This window comes from Erythrolamprus reginae, chromosome 3 (assembly GCF_031021105.1).
Source record: "Erythrolamprus reginae isolate rEryReg1 chromosome 3, rEryReg1.hap1, whole genome shotgun sequence".
NCBI lineage: Eukaryota > Metazoa > Chordata > Lepidosauria > Squamata > Dipsadidae > Erythrolamprus > Erythrolamprus reginae.
This window is the reverse complement of record NC_091952.1, coordinates 11,963,914-11,983,119: the sequence shown is the minus strand read 5'-3', so window position 1 is coordinate 11,983,119 and position 19,206 is coordinate 11,963,914. Positions and strand designations below refer to the sequence as shown.

Below are 19,206 nucleotides of genomic sequence, written 5' to 3'. Positions count from 1 at the left end.
CACATCAGGCTAGAAGCCAGGAGACAGCGAGTTCTAGTCATGCTTTAGGCCCGAAAGCTGTCTGGGTGACTTTAGGCCAATCACCAGGAGGCTGTGAGTTCTAGTCCCATCTTAGCCGCGAAAGCCAGCTGGGTGACTTTGGGCTGATTACCAGGAGACTTTGAGTTCTAGTTCTGCCTCAGCAATGAATATCACCTGAGTGACTTTGGGCCAGTCATTCTCTCTCAGCCCAATCCATTTCACAAAGTTATTGTGGGGAAAATAGGGGAAGCTGGAATACGGATTATGCTTGGTGCCTTGAGCTATTGTTAAAATAATAAAGGCATGATATGAATGAATAATTTTTTTGCCGTATGCTCATGACAGGGGTGGCTCTATTAAGTTAGAACAGATATTTTTGTGTGTCTTTTAATGACCCTGTAATCCAGGGGTCCTCAAACTTGGCAATTTTAAGAGTTGTGGACTTCAACTCCCAGAATTCTCCAGCCATCATAGCTGGCTGGAGAATTCTGGGAGTTGAAGTCCACAAGTCTTAAAATTGCCAAGTTTGAAGACCTCTGCTGTAATCCTTTACATTGGGGTGGAGTTGGAGCAACTGAATGGAGCCGAGTGTTTACTCGGATGCCCCTTCCTGTCACCAATGCAGAGTTACAAGGCCTTGGTAAGGCCACACTTGGAATACTACATTCGATTTTGGTTGCCACGGTGCAAAAAGGATGTGTAGACTCTAGAAAATATGCAGAGAAGAGAAACCAAGATGATTAGGGGACTGGAGGCTAAAACATATGAAGAATGGTTGCAAGAACTGGGCATGGCTAGTTTGATGAAAAGAAGGACCAGGGGAGATATGATAGCAGTGTTCCAATATCTCAGGAGTTGCCACAAAGAAGAGGGACTCAAACTATTCTCCAAAGCATCTAAGGGTAGAACAAGAAGCAATGGGTGGAAACTAAATAAGGAGAGAAGCAACTTAGAACTAAGGAGACATTTCCTGACAGTTAGAATTAATCAGTAGAACAGCTTGCTTCCAGAAGTTATGAATGCTCCATCACTAGCTACCTGCTTTCAGGAAGTAAATGTGATGCTTTATATTAACTGAATACAAAAATCATGCAAGCTGTTTATATTCTGTATACCTTCTCCATTTGCTAATTGTATTTGAAGGACATAGTACAATCCTGAGAAGTAACAGTTAACAAGGAATCAATTTATTTTTAGATATTTTCAACATTAAACGAGAAAAGCAGGACTATGATTGAAACATTTAAATATGTCAAAGGGTTAAATAAGGTCCAGGAGGGAAGTGTTTTTAATAGGAAAGCGGACACAAAGAACAAGGAGGCACAATCTGAGGTTAGTTGGGGGAAAGATCAGAAGCAACGTGAGAAAATATCATTTTACTGAAAGAGTAGTAGATGCTTGGAACAAGCTTCCAGCAGACGTGGTTGGTAAATCCACAGTAACTGAATTTAAACATGCCTGGGATAAACATATATCCATCCGAAGATAAAATACAGGAAATAGTATAAGGGCAGACTAGATCTATCTATCTATCTATCTATCTATCTATCTATCTATCTATCTATCTATCTATCTATCTATCTATCTATCTATCTATCTATCTATTTTGTCCAATACACAATGAGGGTTTTAGTGGGTATATATCTATATACACATAGCAAAATACATGATGAAGGTTATAGAGGAGATACTCATAGTAAAATATATCTAAGAAATAATAGAAAAGAAGGTATAGTAATAGAACATATCAATGAAAGAATAGAAGAAGAGATATAGGAATAGAAGAAAGGTATAGGAGATATAGGAGAGCAATAGGACAGGGGACGGAAGGCATTCTAGTGCACTTGGACTCGCCCTTTACTGACCTCTTAGGAATCTGGATAGGTCAACCATGGATAATCTAAGGATAAAGTGTTGGGGGTTTGGGGATGACACTATGGAGTCTGGTAATGAGTTCCACGCTTCGACAACTCGGTTACTGAAGTCATATTTTTTACAGTCAAGTTTGGAGCGGTTAATATTAAGTTTAAATCTGTTGTGTGCTCTTGTGTTGTTGTGGTTGAAGCTGGAGTAGTCGCCGACAGGTAGGACGTTGCAGCATATGATCTTGTGGGCAATACTGTACTTAGATCTTATTTAAGGCGTCTTAGTTTTAAACTTTCTAGGCCCAGGATTGAAAGTCTAGATGCACCATGAGGTCTTTTTCTGCCATCAATCAATCTATGTTTCTATGAATCAATCAACCACAGGAAGTTTCTACTACTGCAGAACTAACAAAGAAACATAGAAACATAGAAGACTGACGGCAGAAAAAGACCTCATGGTCCATCTAGTCTGCCCTTATACTATTTCCTGTATTTTATCTTACAATGGATATATGTTTATCCCAGGCATGTTTAAATTCAGTTACTGTGGATTTACCAACCACGTCTGCTGGAAGTTTGTTCCAAGGATCTACTACTCTTTCAGTGAAATAATATTTTCTCACGTTGCTTTTGATCTTTCCCCCAACTAACTTCAGATTGTGTCCCCTTGTTCTTGTGTTCACTTTCCTATTAAAAACACTTCCCTCCTGGACCTTATTTAACCCTTTGACATTTTTAAATGTTTCGATCATGTCCCCCCTTTTCCTTCTGTCCTCCAGACTATACAGATTGAGTTCATTAAGTCTTTCCTGATACGTTTTATGCTTAAGACCTTCCACCATTCTTGTAGCCCGTCTTTGGACCCAAAGGGCAGGGGGAATGCCCCAGGTAGTAGAGAATGCTTCCCCCAAGAGCAACCCAGTGAAAAGTGGATGCAGTAAATTACTGACAGAATCTTGGGATGGGAGAAAATGGAAAACTAGAGACAGGTTAAATAACAGGCTGACATCCTAAAGAGATGCAATTTATCTTCTGGTATTGCGTTGCAAGTCTTGTTTCTTTTCAACCTGTTTATCTCATCACCTAAAAGGAGAACTGGCTTGTTTTCAAATTTAAAATATGGCACTCATTGAGCGGTCACAGCTTGGTTACCCAAAGTCAGTGGGAAGAAGTGTTTTCTGAAACATAGCGGTAAACTATTCAGAACTGCTATTTTAACGCAGTTGGTACCTTGCCCAGATTTTTATAAGAATATATTTACATTTTTTGGCTTTTTAAGGCATTGCTTCGACTTTCAGGAAATGTCTCGTTTGTATCTTTTGCTTATGAGATTTTTTTTTAAAAAAAATCTATATTTAACTGGTTTGAGACCTCTGGGTACAACTGCTGAATCTGAGCTAAGAGGACCCAGAGATTTTAAAATAATATACAGTGGTACCTCTACTTACAAATTTAATTCATTCCGTGACCAGGTTCTTAAGTAAAAAAGTTTGTAAGAAGCAGCTATTTTTCCCATTGGAATCAATGTAAAAGCAAATAATGCGTGCGACTGGGGAAACCACAGGGAGGGTGGAGGCCCTGTTTCCTCCCAGGAGATTCCTAGAGAGGCCCTACGGAGGCTTCTCCCTGCCTTTCCCGGCCCCGTTTCCTCCCAGGTGATTCCTAGAGAGGCCCCATGGAGGCTTCTCCCCGCCTTTTCCGTTTACAGTTTCGGAGGCTCGGGTTTGTAAGTGGAAAATAGGGGAATAGTCATAGGGGAATAGTCAAAAGCAAAAGATTAAGCTGATATTTAAAATACATAAAATAAACATGACCATTTACTTATTTCTTATATTTTTTAAAAATCCTTCCTTTATTACTTTATAAGCAACTCATGGTGGTGAATATTTATTTATTTATTTATTTATTTATTTATTTGTTTGTTTGTTTGTTTGATTAATTGATTTTTTTCCCTGCTGCTCTTCTCCTTAGACTCAGGGCAGCTTACAACATGTAAGCAAGAGCACTTTTTAAACAGAGCCAGCCTATTGCCCCCACAATCCGAGTCCTCACTTTACCCACCTCGGAAGGATGGAAGGCTGAGTCAACCTTGAGCCGGTGATGAGGTTTGAACCCTGACCTGCAGATCTACAGTCAGCTTTAGTGACCTGCAGTACTGCACTCTACCTGCTGCGCCACCTTGGCTCTTATATATATCTAATTGGTGGTGAATATATCTAATACTCCTTCCTCTTATTTCTGCTGCCACAACAACAACCTAATGTTGTAAATTGGGCTGAGTGAGAGAGACTGGCCCAACGTCAATTAACAGACTTTCTTGCCTAAGGCAGGTTTAGAACTCACCTTCCCCTTGTGATTGGCCCAAAGTCACTCAGCTAGCTTTCATAGAAACATAGAAACATTGACGGCAGAAAAAGACCTCATGGTCAATCTAATCTGCCCTTATACTATTTCCTGTGTTTTATCTTAGGATGGATATATGTTTATCCCAGGCATGTTTCAGTTCAGTTACTGTGGATTTACCAACCACATCTGTTGGAAGTTTGTTCCAAGGATCTACTACTCTTTCAGTAAAATAATATTTTCTCATGTTGCTTTTGTTCTTTTCCCCAACTAACTTCAGATTGTGCCCCCTTGTTCTTGTGTTCACTTTCCTATTAAAAACACTTCCTTCCTGAAACTTATTTAACCCTTTAACATATTTAAATGTTTCGATCATGTCCCCCTTTCCCTTCTGTCCTCCAGACTATACAGATTGAGTTCATTAAGTCTTTCCTGATACGTTTTATGCTTAAGACCTTCCATCATTCTTGTAGCCCGTCTTTGGACTCGTTCAATTCTGTCAATATCTTTTTGTAGGTGAGGTCTCCAGAACTGAACAAGGTATTCCAAATGGGGTCTCACCAGCGCTCTACACAATCTCCCTCTTCCTGCTTGTTATACCTCTAGCTATGCAGCCAAGCATCCTACTTGCTTTTCCTACCGCCTGAAAAGCATACCTCATACCTAAGGAGGGACTAGAACTCACAATTCCTGGTGATTGGCCCAAAGTCACCCAGTTGGCTTTCATGCCTAAAATGAGACTAGAACTCACAGTTTCTTGGTTTCTAGGCCGGAACTTTAACCAGTAGGCCAAACTGCTTCTCGTTTACATTTGACTTCACTCTACCCATGTTTTGTAGTATCTCCTCTTGCACTCTATTCAGAACAGCTGCTGGTTAAAAAAATTCATCCCAAGATTATGCTGAATATGTAGGACAACATCTATCCTTTGCTACCACGCCAAGTATTATGTAAAAGAAGTTCTATTAATGCAATTTTTATAATTAACTCTCAGAGTACTATCAAGGACACGGAAAGGCATCAAATTTGTAAAACACTTAAGATCCCAAATTGCTGTTTTAGGAAATGAAATGCTATGTTTTCACCCAGTTGTTCCATTAAATCAACTGCTGGCAATATTCCATCTACCCTCTTAAATTGCAATGCAACCACATGCTCTCTCCCCCCCCCCAATTTAAAATAAAAATAAATACAGAAAGGTAGAATATACTTCTTGAAGGACTTACCCAGATCTGCTGTGGAAGGGATGGTTTTGGCTGCTGAAGTTTTGTACCTCGATCCCCCAGCTGTCCGGGATGCACTTGCTCGACATATGGAAACAGCACCGATGCCATCACTTTTGTGGCCCACGAGAGCATTGGTTGGATACAGGAATTTTGCATAGGACACCACCTGAAAGATAGTTCCATAACTGTTGTACATACTCCTGGTCAGTTGGAGGATGATGAAGAAATTGAGGACTCTGATACAGATGGTGTTTATGAATTAGTGGTGGGCCCGGGGTTATAGGTAGTAGAACAGGTGGGAGGCCAGCCACAGGATGTGGCTATGAGTCCAGAATCTAGTGAGGAACAATCAGACGTTCGCTGGGTCAATCCTAAATTCAGAAGGGTCCAAAAATGTAAGGAACAGGTGTTTGGAAGAAGATATTAAGAGGAGGAATGAGTTAAATACTGGAGTGATGTATTTGGTACGTCGGGGTCAGTGGGGAAGAAGGGTGGAGTTTCAATGTTGTAGGGCTAAAATGAAAGGTTTCCATTCAGCTCCCAAGCAAGCAAATGCATGCTGTGTTATTTTACAGTCATTTCTGCTGTTTTTGAATCATGCTGTGAGTACATAAATCTTGTTAAACGGAGAAGGCTGGGAGGAATGTATGAGGAATGCAATTAAGAAAGATAACGGGAGGAAGAGGAATGTGCTAGCATGAACTGTATTTTGAATACGGAAGGGAAAAGAAATAAAGATGGAGTTTCTTTGTTTATGAAATACTGCATTTAGCAAGAGTTATTTGTAATAGCTAAAATTCTACCAGAAACCAGAACAATCACTGTCAGCAACAGATGCCCCACGATTTCAGCAACGATCTTGGATTCCAATATTCTTGGAACAGGAATTCCCTAGGCCTAATCCTTCCAGTTAGAATTTCATTTCTCAATTTTGGTTGTCACGATATACAATAGATGCTGAGACTCCAGAAAGAGTGCAGAGAAGAGCAACAGAAATGATTCGGGGACCGGAGACTAAAAGATACCAAGAAGGGTCGTAGGAATTGGGTATGTCTAGTGTGATGAAAAGAAGGTCTAGGGATGACATGATAGCAATGGGCAATGTGCCAATATTCAGGAGGCTGGTCCAAAGAAGAAGGGGGCCAACCTATTTTCCAAAGCAATTGAAGTCAGGATAAGAAGCAGTGGATAGAAACTAATCAAGGAGACCACTAATTTAGAACTAAAGAGAAATTTCTTCAGACAGAACATTTTCAGTGGAACAGCTTGCCACCAGAAGTTGGGGGTGCTTCAACACTAGAGCTTTTTAAAAAGAGATTGGCAACCATTTGTCTGTAATTGCATAGGGCAGTGATGTCGAACCTTTTTATCCTCGGGTGCTGAAAGAGTGTGCACATGCGATATCGCGCATGCGTGAGGGCCAAACCCATAATTCAATGCCTGGGAAGGCCAAAAACAGCTTCCCCCACCCCCGGAGGCCCTCTGGAGCAACGGCCTGTTTCCCAACTTTTGGTAAGCCCAGTAGGCTTGTGTTTCACTCTCCCCAGGCTCCAAAGGTTTCCCTGGAGCTGGCGGAGGGTAAAAACGCCCTCCCCCAGCCCCCTGGAGGCTCCCTGGAAGCCAAAAAGGCCCTCCCAGAACCTCTGTGTGAGCCAAAAATAGCTGGCCAGCACACACATGCATGTTTGAGCTGAGCTAGGGCAACGGCTTGCGTGCCAGCAGATATGGCTCCGTGTACTACCCATGCCCTAGGTTCGCCATGACTGGTACAGTAGTACCTCTAGATACGAGCTGCTCCACATGCGAGTATTCCAAGTTACGAGCCGTGAAGCGAGCGAAATTTCTGTTCGACACCCGAGCTCAAATTCGGGATACGAGCCGAGCTTCCACTAGGTGGCGCAAGAATCTCCTTGCTTCCGGTTATCTCAGCGTGAAAAACAAAGTCTAAAGGCATTCGTTCGAGATGCGAGTTGATCGACTTACGAGCTCGGGTCTGGAACGAATTAAACTCGTATGTCGAGGTACCACTGTATAGGCTTTCCTGCTTGAGCACGGGTTTGGGATTAGAAGGTCTACAAAGTTCCTTCCAATTTAGTTATTCTGTTATTCAACTTTAACTCCCCCTTTGGAAGACACAAGTTTAGTTGTTGGAAGGCCACAACACATCAGAATTTGGAGCTTGAAAAATTGATCAAATCTGGGAACCCAGAACTGACCAGTTTTAAGTTCAAGTGAGCCATCCACGAGGGGGCTTGCTAGCCACATGGCTTTGTGCATGGAGTGAGTGAGCACCTTCAACATTTAATAGAGGCAAGCATGAGATGCAAGGCTCATAAGAAGTTTCAAAGGAAAGGAGTTGATAGTTTCAGTACTTTTAAAAAAACATTTCTTCCCAACTGATGCCTATAGAGCAGTGTTTTTCAACCAGTGTGCCGCGGCACAACTAGTGTGCCGCGAGACATGGTCAGGTGTGCCACGAAGCTCAGCAAGAGAGAGAAAGAAAGCGAGAAATAAAGAAAGCAAGAGAGAGAGAAAGAGAGGCAGGGAAGGAGGGAGAGATAGAAAGAGAGCAAAAAAGAGAGGAAGGAAGGAAGAGAGAAAGAGGGATGGAGAGAGAGAGAAAGAAAGAGGGAGAGAAATAGAGCGAAAGAGAGAGAGAGGATTTTTTTTGTCCGAACTCCCCCCCCCCTCAAGGTGCCCCATTATTTTGTATATGTAAAAAATGTGCCGCAGCTCAAAAAAGGTTGAAAATCGCTGCTATAGAGATTCTCAACCATCCACGTCATGGTTGTCCCAAGGATGCTTTTCCAAAAGGGAACTGGACTTTCCTGATTTTTTTACCTTGAAATGTTTTGCTTCTCATCCAAGAAGCTTCTTCAGTTCTGACTAAAGAACGTCAAGGAAAAAAACCCAAGAAAGTTCAATTGTCTATTGGAAATGTAACCAAAAACTGGACACATATTATCACATATGGTGGACTTGTGTTAACGCAAAAAAAACATTTGGCCAAAAATACATACCTGTAAGTAGTTAGAAAAGATGATAGGAAAACATGTAGATGTTAAACCCGAACTGTTTTTATCAGGTATAACATCAGAAAACTTGATAAACAAAGTATATATTTTAATACTGCATGTCTTAACATCAGCGAGGATTATGTTTGCACAATATTGGAAAAAAAGGAAGAAACACCACGAGACCAAGAGATAATCAGGAAGATACTAGATTGTGCAGAAATGGACAGGCTTACGCTGAAGACTAAACAGAAAAGAAGACACAGACTATTATCAAACTTGGACTTTATTTTACCAGTAGTTGGAAATAAGAGGTGGAGATTCAAGAATGCAATCTGTATTTTTAAATGAATTAAATAACCCAGACAACACGATGTTTACTATAAGCACTTAAAAAATGTAAACTATAGAAAATCAATTTAAAAAAGGAAAAGCACTTTTGGTGTACACACATACACATACACACTTGGAAACCTCCACATCACAACACAAATGGCTTGTTCCACTCTGTGCGGTCTTACCTTGCCATCAGCCCCTAGCTCCACGCCTTCCATTCCTAACACCATCTCCGTAGTGACTGAAATTCCACCGGACGGATGCCTCTGTTTCTGACCGTCTATTCTCAGCTCGCTGTCCAGAAGGCAGAATAACAGCAAACCAGAAAATTCAAAATTACTTTCTTCTCATCCCCAGCCCCAAACCAACTCAGTCAGCAGTTTAAATAATAATAATAATAATAATAAAGCACCCGCACACGTTGAAAAAATTAAAAGGGCAATTCCCTTGTTTGAAAGCGTTTGTTTTAAAAAGATTAGAGAAAGAAAAATAAAAAATAATAATCAAGAGGACTTAGTTGGAGTCCATCCTATTTTTTAAAAGAGTTTCATGCAGTTGTATCTGCAGACAAGGCTCAACTGTTAAAAAGTTATTCCCACGATTCGAGAGGACTGAAAATGGAACACAGCCTGTGAACTGCATCCTTAGGCTGGAGGATATAATGTAGGAAAAGACGTAAGCTCGAAAAGCTATAAAATACACAAAGAACTGATCCAGCCATGGGAAACTCTTTGGCTAGAAATAACATCTGTGAACTTTACTTCGCACTCATCTCCCTTCAAAACTACACAAAAGTAGGAGCTTCCTGGCAATTGTTAACTCGTTTAAATTTATGCCCAGTGGGATATTATAGTCACAGAGCGCTTAGAAAGGAAACGTTCTGCCAAGCTTTTCCCTAGCCAGCTGTCCTTCGGATGTGATGTAACTCTCAGAATTCCTTGCAAAACATGAAAAATGTTGGGAGGCCATACATAATTCATCAGGATTTTCGAGCTTTAAAAGAAAATTAATCCAAAACTGGGAAGCCGGAACTGACCAAATATTATTATTATTATTATTATTATTATTATTATTATTATTATTATTATTATTTATTGGATTTGTATGCCGCCCCTCTCCGCAGACTCGGGGCGGCTAACAACAGTGGTAAAAGAACATGAACAATCCAATTAATAAAAACAACTAAAAAACCCTTATTATAAAAAACCAAAGTTATACCATGCATAACTTGTAATAGCCTAGGGGGAAAGAATAACTTAACTCCCCCATGCCTGGCGACAAAGGTGGGTCTTAAGTAATTTGCAAAAGACAAGGAGGGTGGGGGCCGTTCTAATCTCTGGGGGGGGTTGGTTCCAGAGGGCCGGGGCCGCCACAGAGAAGGCTCTTCCCCTGGGGCCCGCCAAATGACATTGTTTGGTCGACGGGACCCGGAGAAGGCCAACTCTGTGGGACCTTATCGGCCGCTGGGATTCGTGCGGTAGAAGGCGGTTCCGGATGTATTCTGGCCCAATGCCATGTAGGGCTTTAAAGGTCATTACCAACACTTTGAATTGTGACCGGAAACCGATCGGCAGCCAGTGCAGGCTGCGGAGTGTTGCAGAAACGTGGGCGAATCTAGGAAGCCCCACGATGGCTCTCGCGGCCGCATTCTGCACGATCTGAAGTTTCCGAACACAATATCAAAGCTACTTTCTTATATCTTAAAGCATGTATACCGTTAATCCTTGTTTTATTATCATAATAGGAACCTCCAGTTGCTTAGCAATGTGGTCACTGAGAAAAGTGTTACATGACCCGATCTGACTTTATTACATTTTTTTTTTTGGGCTGTGGCTGTTAAGCGAATAACGTAATTGTTAAGGGAATCGCATGGCTGTTAACTCAATCCGGCTTTCCCCAATGATTTCACTTGTCAAAAGCCAGCTGGGAAGATTGCAAATCACAATCACAAGACCTTGGGGATAGGATGACCATCGTACATGCTAGTTACCCAGCCTCCAAATATTGACCCGGTTACTGTTGGGATGCTGGGGTGGTCATAAGTGTGAGGAACAGTTGTAACTAAGTTTTCAGGACCATCATAACTTTGAACCACTGTTAAACAAATGATTATAAGTCAGCGATTATCTGCATTCACCTACACGCAAGTCCATGATATATTAAAGAAGCTTGCAATTATAAATATTTCTTTATTTCTTTATTTTATTTATTAATTAGATTTGTATGCCGCCGCTCTCTGAAGACTCGGGGCAGCTAACAACAATAAAGAAGACAATGCAAACAAATCTAATATTAAAAAATAATCTAAAAGAAACCCCAATTTAAGAGACCAATCATACATACAAGCATACCATGTATAAATTCTATAAGCCTAGGGGGAAGGGAAAAAATTTCAATTCCCCCATGCCTGACGACAGAGGTGGGTTTTAAGGAGCTTGCGAAAGGCAAGGGGGGTGGGGGCAACTCTGATATCTGGGGGGAGCTGGTTCCAGAGGGTTGGGGCCGCCACAGAGAAGGCTCTTCTCCTGGGTCCCGCCAAATGACATTGTTTAGTCCTACATCACTCAGGACCAGACTATCTACAGGACTGTCTCCTGCCCCATACCTCCCAGAGACCAATAAGATCTCCCACAGAGTTGGCCTCTTCTGGGTTTTGTCAAGTAAGCAATGCAGGTTAGCGGGACCATGGGGGAGGGCCTTCTCTATGGCCGCCCCAGTTCTATGGAATCAACTCGCCCCCAATGTCCATAGTGTTCCCACCCCACTGGCCTTTTGAAAGGCCATGAAGACCTGATTATGCCGGCAGGCCTGGGGCTCATAAAACTGACATCTGTCAGGGCTAATTATACTGTATGTGTTAATATACTGTATTAATTGCTTGTTATACCAATCTATGCTTGTTATGCATATATGCTTGTTATTCAATCTATGTTTCCCATCCCCAAATAATTAATTTGGCTTTTATTAAAACAAAGCACTTTTTAAATGTTTTCCCTGTTTCCCATCAAGCCAGAAAGTTTTCCCATACGTTATTTTTAGCAGCGGCATTTGTATGGGAGACGTCTGTCATGAAAATATCCATTTCCTTCTTCACTGCACTAATCACAGGGACTGGAGGGATGACATATGTTGCTTTATTTTTATGGCAAGGCTAATTAAATGTGATATACATCCAGCAAGAACCCGAAGCATGTCGTGGGATTTCCAAAGGAAAGGTTATTAAATGAACAGCCTGCTTATCCACTCTCCTTCAATTAAGCTTTAATGAGGGATTCATTTCTTCTCAATTTCTGAAGTGCGTAGGCCAGGGGTGCAATACTGTTACACACACCATCACCAGCCCATGGATGAATTACATGTGCATTCATGCTGGATGTAAGATTCTCCAAATGGCCCATGGCAAAGAGCATCTGAGTATTGACCTGCCCTTTAACAAACGTCTCATATCTAAGCTCCTGTACAGCTTTATGTAAAATAAAAGGCAAAAAAGCTGACTATAGAGACCTTACTGGTACTAATGTAATTTCATCAAAATGAAATTCAAATGTAGTTTCATTATCCTCAATAACAGATTTGCCACTTATAAAGCCCTTCATGGCACCGGACCAGAATATCTCCGGGACTGCCTTCTGCCGCATGAATCCCAGCGACCAGTTAGGTCCCACAGAGTTGGCCTTCTCCGGGTCCCGTCAACTAAACAATGTTGTTTGGCGGGACCCAGGGGAAGAGCCTTCTCTGTGGCGGCCCCGACCCTTTGGAACCAACTTCCCCCAGATATCAGAGTTGTCCCCACCCTCCTAGCCTTTCGTAAGCTCCTTAAAACCCACCTCTGTCGTCAGGCATGGGGGAATTTACATTTTCCCTACCCCTAGGCTTATAAAATTTATGTATGGTATGCTACGTAGTATGTATGATTGGTTTCTAAATTGGGGTTTTTAAAATTAACTTAAATATTAGATTTGTTTACATTGTATTATTATTGCTGTGAGCTGCCCCGAGTCTGCGGAGAGGGGCTACATACAAATCTGATTAATAAAATAAATAAATAAATAAATAAATATTGGACCTTCCTTCCTTCCTTCCTTCCGTTTCCTTCCTTCCTTCCGTTTCCTTCCTTCCTTCCGTTTCCTTCCTTCCTTCCTTCCTTCCTTCCTTCCTTCCTTCCTTCCTTCCGTCTTTTATGACAACATATAATGGAGCAATATATAATGTCCTAAATCCAATTAATTTAAATTTATAATCTAAACTCCCCCCCCCCCCAACCATAAAAAGACATTCATTCCCATTCAATCAACTTACTCTCAACACATTAGTTGGCCAGGGGGCTAGAATCAAGTGTCCCCAAGCCTGGCAGCATAGATGAGTTTTAAGACTGTTGCGGAAGGTGAGGAGGGTGGGGGCAGTAAGAAACTCTGTGGGGAGGTGATTCCAGAGGACTGGGCCCCCCACAGAGAAGGCTCTTCCCCTGGGCCCCACCAAACAACAGTCTAATTGACGGGACCTGGAGAAGGCCGACTCTATGGGACCTAACTGGTCGCTGGGATTCATGCGGCAGAAGGCAGTTCTGCAAGTATTCTGGCCCAATGTCATGTAGGGCTTTTCTAACAATTTTAACCTCGTTGTTAAGCAAGACATTACATTTGTGTTTGGTGACCTTCCCTGTGGGTTCCCTGTTTTTCAAAAGATGGATGGGACTATCATAAATCACAATCACTTAGCTGAGGGTTGCTGTGAAGGTTGTAAGTGCAAGGACCAGCCATAAATCACGTTTTTCACAACTGTTGTATCTGAACAATCCTTAAGTGAATGTTCCCAAGTCAAGGACTATGCTTCCAAATTACACCTTATCTCCTATACTAGCTAAAATAGGTCTTTTTCTCTTCGGCATGAAAATTCCATCCCTTCCACTTTAGCATGTTAACTATTAACTATATTTGATTAACTTTTTTAAAAAAAATCAAGTCAAAACTCTCACTTAAATGTTATAAACTGTGCTAGGAAAGTATCGATCTGAAAATAAAGTATAAAGAATGTTAAGATATTCAGGAACTAAAAGAGCCAATGGTAATCAGGTCAACCAATGAATAGGCATAGACCTCTGTCAGCCAATGGGAACTAAACACATCTGTGCAGAGAATCGAAACTGAAGCTAGAAAACTGGATGTGGCTCAGCCCACTCTGTAATCTTGTCTCTCTCTGAACTAGAAGCTGCTTGTATTTAGCTTGTAACTGCTACTATGTTGAAGAAGAACTCTACTTGTGGTATTGTAAATACTGTATATATATATTCAGAGCTGAAGGGATTGGATACTGTAGCTTAGAGGTTAATTCTCTGCCTTACAAGGCAAAGGTTGCAGGTTCAAGTCCCAGTGAGGGTATGGCAAGCTGATGAGGCCAAAATAAGGCCGAAATTGTTCTGAGTTCGGGTTTTGCCCCGTGTAATATTTTGAGTGTCTATGCGACGTTTCGGTGAAATCACATTCACCATCATCAGGCTGAAGTTATAAGCTTCGTGCTGCTGTAAATATAGTTTATAGTAAATATATTACTATAATGTAAATATAGTAACTATATTTACAGCAGCACGAAGCTTATAACTTCAGCCTGATGATGGTGAATGTGATTTCACCGAAACGTCGCATAGACACTCAAAATATTACATGGGGCAAAACCCGAACTCAGAACAATCTACATATATATATTACTATGTTTATAAAAAAGTTAATGAATCCAGCTGAATCAGTTATCTGTATGTGCTTCTGGATTTAATTTTATGCAACAAACTCTGATAAAAAACCAACTTCATTCTAAATCATCAATATTATACAATCTGAAACAAAATCATATTATTGCAAGGATGAACAGTATGATCTTATCCAACAGAACAAAAAAGGGGGGAAATGACTTCAGATAGCCTTAGAAAAATATCTGTAGAGATTCTTTGTAACCCAGGTCATGGTTGTCCCAAAGGTATTTTTTCAAAAGGCAACTGGACTGAAGAAGAATAGAACTGAAGAAGCTTCTTGGATGAGAAGCAAAACGTCTTCAAGGAAAAACAAAATCCAATCTACCTTTTGGAAAAAGCACCTTTTGAGATAAGCTTAGAAAGGTGACAATTTCGTAGCCCATCAGAATTAAAGATACTTGTAAGAAAAACTGGAATTTCTCACCTGATCCTTAAGCTCTCTCCATAAGGCAGGATAGAAAAAGCCACACAAAGGGTTCGTTTTGCACAAATCAATACTATCCTGAAAAGACAAGAGAAATAATATTGTGAATTATAGCAGCATCTTCATTACTAATCGAGCTGGATCGATAGCCCTTTCCACTTGGCTTGAATAGCTTTTTATTAAACAACCCAGGTTTTTTATTTTTTTAAAAAAATGCAGCTGTCGTATTTCATGCTTTCCATGAATGCAAGATTTAGAAATACAATATCTCCAGTTTCCAACAGAAGTCACCTGTAACCATTTCTGCTGAATGGCCTCTAGCTAGGAAAACGTATACAATATTGGTGAAACATTTACGTGGAATCTCTAAATTCCGTTCCCCAATTATAAAATGATCTTTCTTGTCATTTTTTTTATTGTGGGCACACTGGCACACATTAAAAATGAAATTGTTGCCTGCTCCCAAAAACATGCACATACATAACACACAAATTGACATGCTGTAAACATACATGCTGTATACCTGCACCCTAACATATAAATATTAATCACTGTCCATCTTGAATACATAGCAGAAAGAGGAAGCTTGTGAGTTCACAATGTTGATACTGTATGGAATTTGAAGATTTTGAGTCAATCACCAGGACGTTGTGAGTTCTAGTCCTACCTAAGGCATGAAAGCCTGGTAGATGATTTTGAGTCAAGTCACCAGGAGACTGTAAATTCTAATCCCGTTTTAGGCATGAAATGGGCGTATGTGATTTTGAGTCAATCACCAGGAGACTGTGAGTTCTAGTCTTGCCTGTGATTTCTAGTGCTACCTAAGGCATGAAAGCCTGGCAGGTGATTTTGAGTCAAGTCACCAGGAGACTGTAAATTCTAAGTTCATCACTTTGAGTTATTTGTATAAAGAGAGAAAGAGCCGGGGTGGCGCAGCAGGTAGAGTGCTGTACTGCAGGCCACTGAAGCTGACTGTAGATCTGCAGGTCAGCGGTTCAAATCTCATCATCGGCTCAGGGTGGACTCAGCCTTCCATCCTTCCGAGGTGGGTAAAATGAGGACCTGGATTGTGGGGGCAATAGGCTGGCTCTGTTAAAAAGTGCTATTGCTAACATGTAAGCCGCCCTGAGTCTAAGGAGAAGGGCGGCATAAAAATCGAATCACTAACTAACTAACTAACTAACTAACTAACTAACTAACTAACTAACTAACTAACTAACTAACTACATACATACAGTAATTAAATAACCTAACCTAACCATACCATAAGATAAAATGAACCTAAAATAAAATAAACTTAAAATAAAATAAAATAAAAATAGTAGTAAAATAAAATAAACTTAAAATAAAATAAAATAAAAATAGTAGTAAAATAAAATAAACTTAAAATAAAATAAAATAAAAATAGTAGTAAAATAAAATAAACTTAAAATAAAAATAAAATAAAATAAAATCTCTGTCATTGGTCAGAGAAAGCCAGTAGGGTACACCTAAGACAGTGTTACCCAACCTTGGCAACATGAACGCTGGCTGGGGAATTCTGGGAGTTGAAGTCCAAATATCTTCAAGTTGCCAAGGTTGGGAAACACTGACCTAAGAGACCCAGCAGAACCGCCGTTCCACTCTTAAAGCCATTGTGTTCCCCCAATGATCTGTGAGCCAAATCTTGCATGAATTTGCCCAGAGATTTACTTCGGTTAAAGCCAAGGTCACCTGCTGTTCCGCGTGTCGTACTGCCTCATATTCTTGATAAAATGTACTTTCTTCAAGCCTTTGTGTCGCGGAGATCCAGATACGTGCTTCGTCCTACATAAAAAAAGAAATACACAAATACCTGTGATTTTTTTTTAATTAAAGAAAACAACCTCAAGGATAACGAAAGGACTGCAGATGTCATACTTGGATCGAGCATGCATGCTGGGGTTTTATTGTTTTATTTTTTTGGCTTGAATGAGGGTGGCGGGAAAGAAAGGACTTGCAAAGCATGCAATGGAAGGTTAAATGCTGCTTTTGACAAGTACCTGCGCGCGCTGGCATATCCCACTAGGTCTTCTAAAAACTCTAGAGAGCAGCGCTGGGAGATAAAACGCCTTCTGCAAAAATGCACAACAGCACGAAGAGCGAATCGTATTAGTTCATGGCCTCCGAGAACTGCAAACCATCAATCTAAGCCAGGGGTGTCAAACTCAAGGTTTGCGGGGCCGGATCCGGTCCATGGGGTGCTTAGATCTGGCCTGCAGGGCCGCCCCGGAAACAACGAAGGAGCGTCCAGCGGTGCTTCTGCCAGTGAAAACAGGACTCGGGAGGGCCACGGCGGAAGGTTGCAAGAGGACGTCACAGCCGAAAACGGAGCTCGGGAGCTCGTTTTTGCTGGCAGAGCGCTTGGGCCAACACAGGCACCCCTCGACAAGAGAAACGTTGAGCTGGCCAGGCCCACCAAGCCCACACCCACCCCTTCCCCTCTAGGTCCAGCAAACCCTGATGCGGCCCTCAATGAAATCAAGTTTGACACCTCTGATCTAAGCGCATCCCTATACAGTGGTACCTCTACTTATGAATTTAATTTGTTCCGTGACCAGGTTCTTAAGTAGAAAAGTTTGTAAGAAGAAGCAATTTTTTTCCATAGGAATCAATGTAAAAGCAAATAAGGCATGCGACTGGGAAAACCACAGGGAAGGTGGAGGCCCTGCTTCCTCCCAGGAGATTCCTAGAGAGGCCCCAGAGAGGCTTCTCACTGCCTTTTCCGGCCCTGCTTCCTCCCAGGAGATTCCTAGAGAGGCCCCAGGGAGGCTTCTCTCTGCCTTTTCTGGTTTTTGATTCTTGAGAAAGAGGCAAAAAAATCTTGAACACCTGGTTCTTATCTAGAAAAGTTTGTAAGTAGAGGCGTTCTTAGGTAGAGGTACCACCGTACAAAGTAGTTCTTGAGTTACGACTTCTCATTTAGGGACCATTCGAAGTTACAATGGCACTGAAAAAAAACCCCTGACATGATCGTTTTTCCACCTTCGACATTTGTACCATCCCGGGGATCATGTCATCAAAATTCAAATACAACTGGCCTCTATGGTAGTTGGCGTGCCCTGTGGATTTTTTTTTTTTAATCATCTTTTAAAATTTATAAGTATTTTGAATATAGTCAGCGAAGGCCTGCCATCTTCGGCACTATCGGTGTTCCCTCTGACATATTGTGGGCGTGCGCGCGAGTGAGATTTTGGCAATTTTCACCGATATTTTTGCTTTCACGCATGCACATAAGCAAAAAAACCGTCGAAAATCGCCGAAATATTTCTTACATGAGCGTCTTCACACAAGATTTTGCTTGCTGTGTATTCGCAGAAGCCAACTCTTGTGCCGATATGGGCATCCCGAAAATTGCTACCGGAACGTAGCACCTTACCATTCCGGTAGCAGACCATCAGTGAATACAGTGTATTTGTTCAGGCATACCATTTTTCAGAACAAAAGAAAGAAAAAGTAACAGATATACTTTTATGAATAATGATAATACAACACAATAGTTCTAACCATATTTATAGTTATGTTAGCTTATTTATCATCCTATTTCGGTGACCTTCTGACAAGCAAAATCAATGGGGCCCAAGCCAGATTCACATTATTATTATTATTATTATTATTATTATTATTATTATTATTATTATTATTAGGATTTGTATGCCGCCCCTCTCCGCAGACTCGATTTAATAAAACAACTAAAAACCCTTATTATAAAAACCAAACATACACACAAACATACCATATATAACTTGTAATGGCCTAGGGGGAAAGAATAACTTAACTCCCCCATGCCTGGCGACAAAGGTGGGTCTTGAGTAATTTGCGAAAGACAAGGAGGGTGGGGGCCGTTCTAATCTCTGGGGGGAGTTGATTCCAGAGGGCCGGGGCCGCCACAGAGAAGGCTCTTCCCCTGGGGCCCGCCAAACGACATTGTTTGGTCGACAGGATCCGGAGAAAGCCAACTCTCTGGGACCTTATCGGCCGCTGGGATTCGTGCGGTAGAAGGCGGTTCCGGAGGTATTCTGACCCAATGCCATGTAGGGCTTTAAAGGTCATTACCAACACTTTGAATTGTGACCGGAAACCGATCGGCAGCCAGTGCAGGCTGCGGAGTGTTGCAGAAACGTGAGCTAATCTAGGAAGCCCCACGATGGCTCTCGCGGCCACATTCTGCACGATCTGAAGTTTCCGAACACTTTTCAAAGATAGCCCCATG

At 41.4% G+C, this 19,206-nt stretch overlaps 1 protein-coding gene across 1 annotated transcript in view; it reads right to left on the bottom strand.

The window, feature by feature from the left end:
• Nucleotides 1–19,206, bottom strand: part of CABLES2 (Cdk5 and Abl enzyme substrate 2) — an 80,215-nt gene that overhangs the window by 20,066 nt on the left and 40,943 nt on the right. Inside the window, exons 2-5 of the mRNA XM_070744487.1 lie at nucleotides 16,689–16,781; nucleotides 14,976–15,053; nucleotides 8,991–9,099; nucleotides 5,456–5,621 (exon numbers count right to left, since the gene is read on the bottom strand). Of these exons, the coding sequence (XP_070600588.1) occupies nucleotides 5,456–5,621; nucleotides 8,991–9,099; nucleotides 14,976–15,053; nucleotides 16,689–16,781 (446 nt within the window). The remainder of the gene's footprint in view (nucleotides 1–5,455; nucleotides 5,622–8,990; nucleotides 9,100–14,975; nucleotides 15,054–16,688; nucleotides 16,782–19,206) is intronic.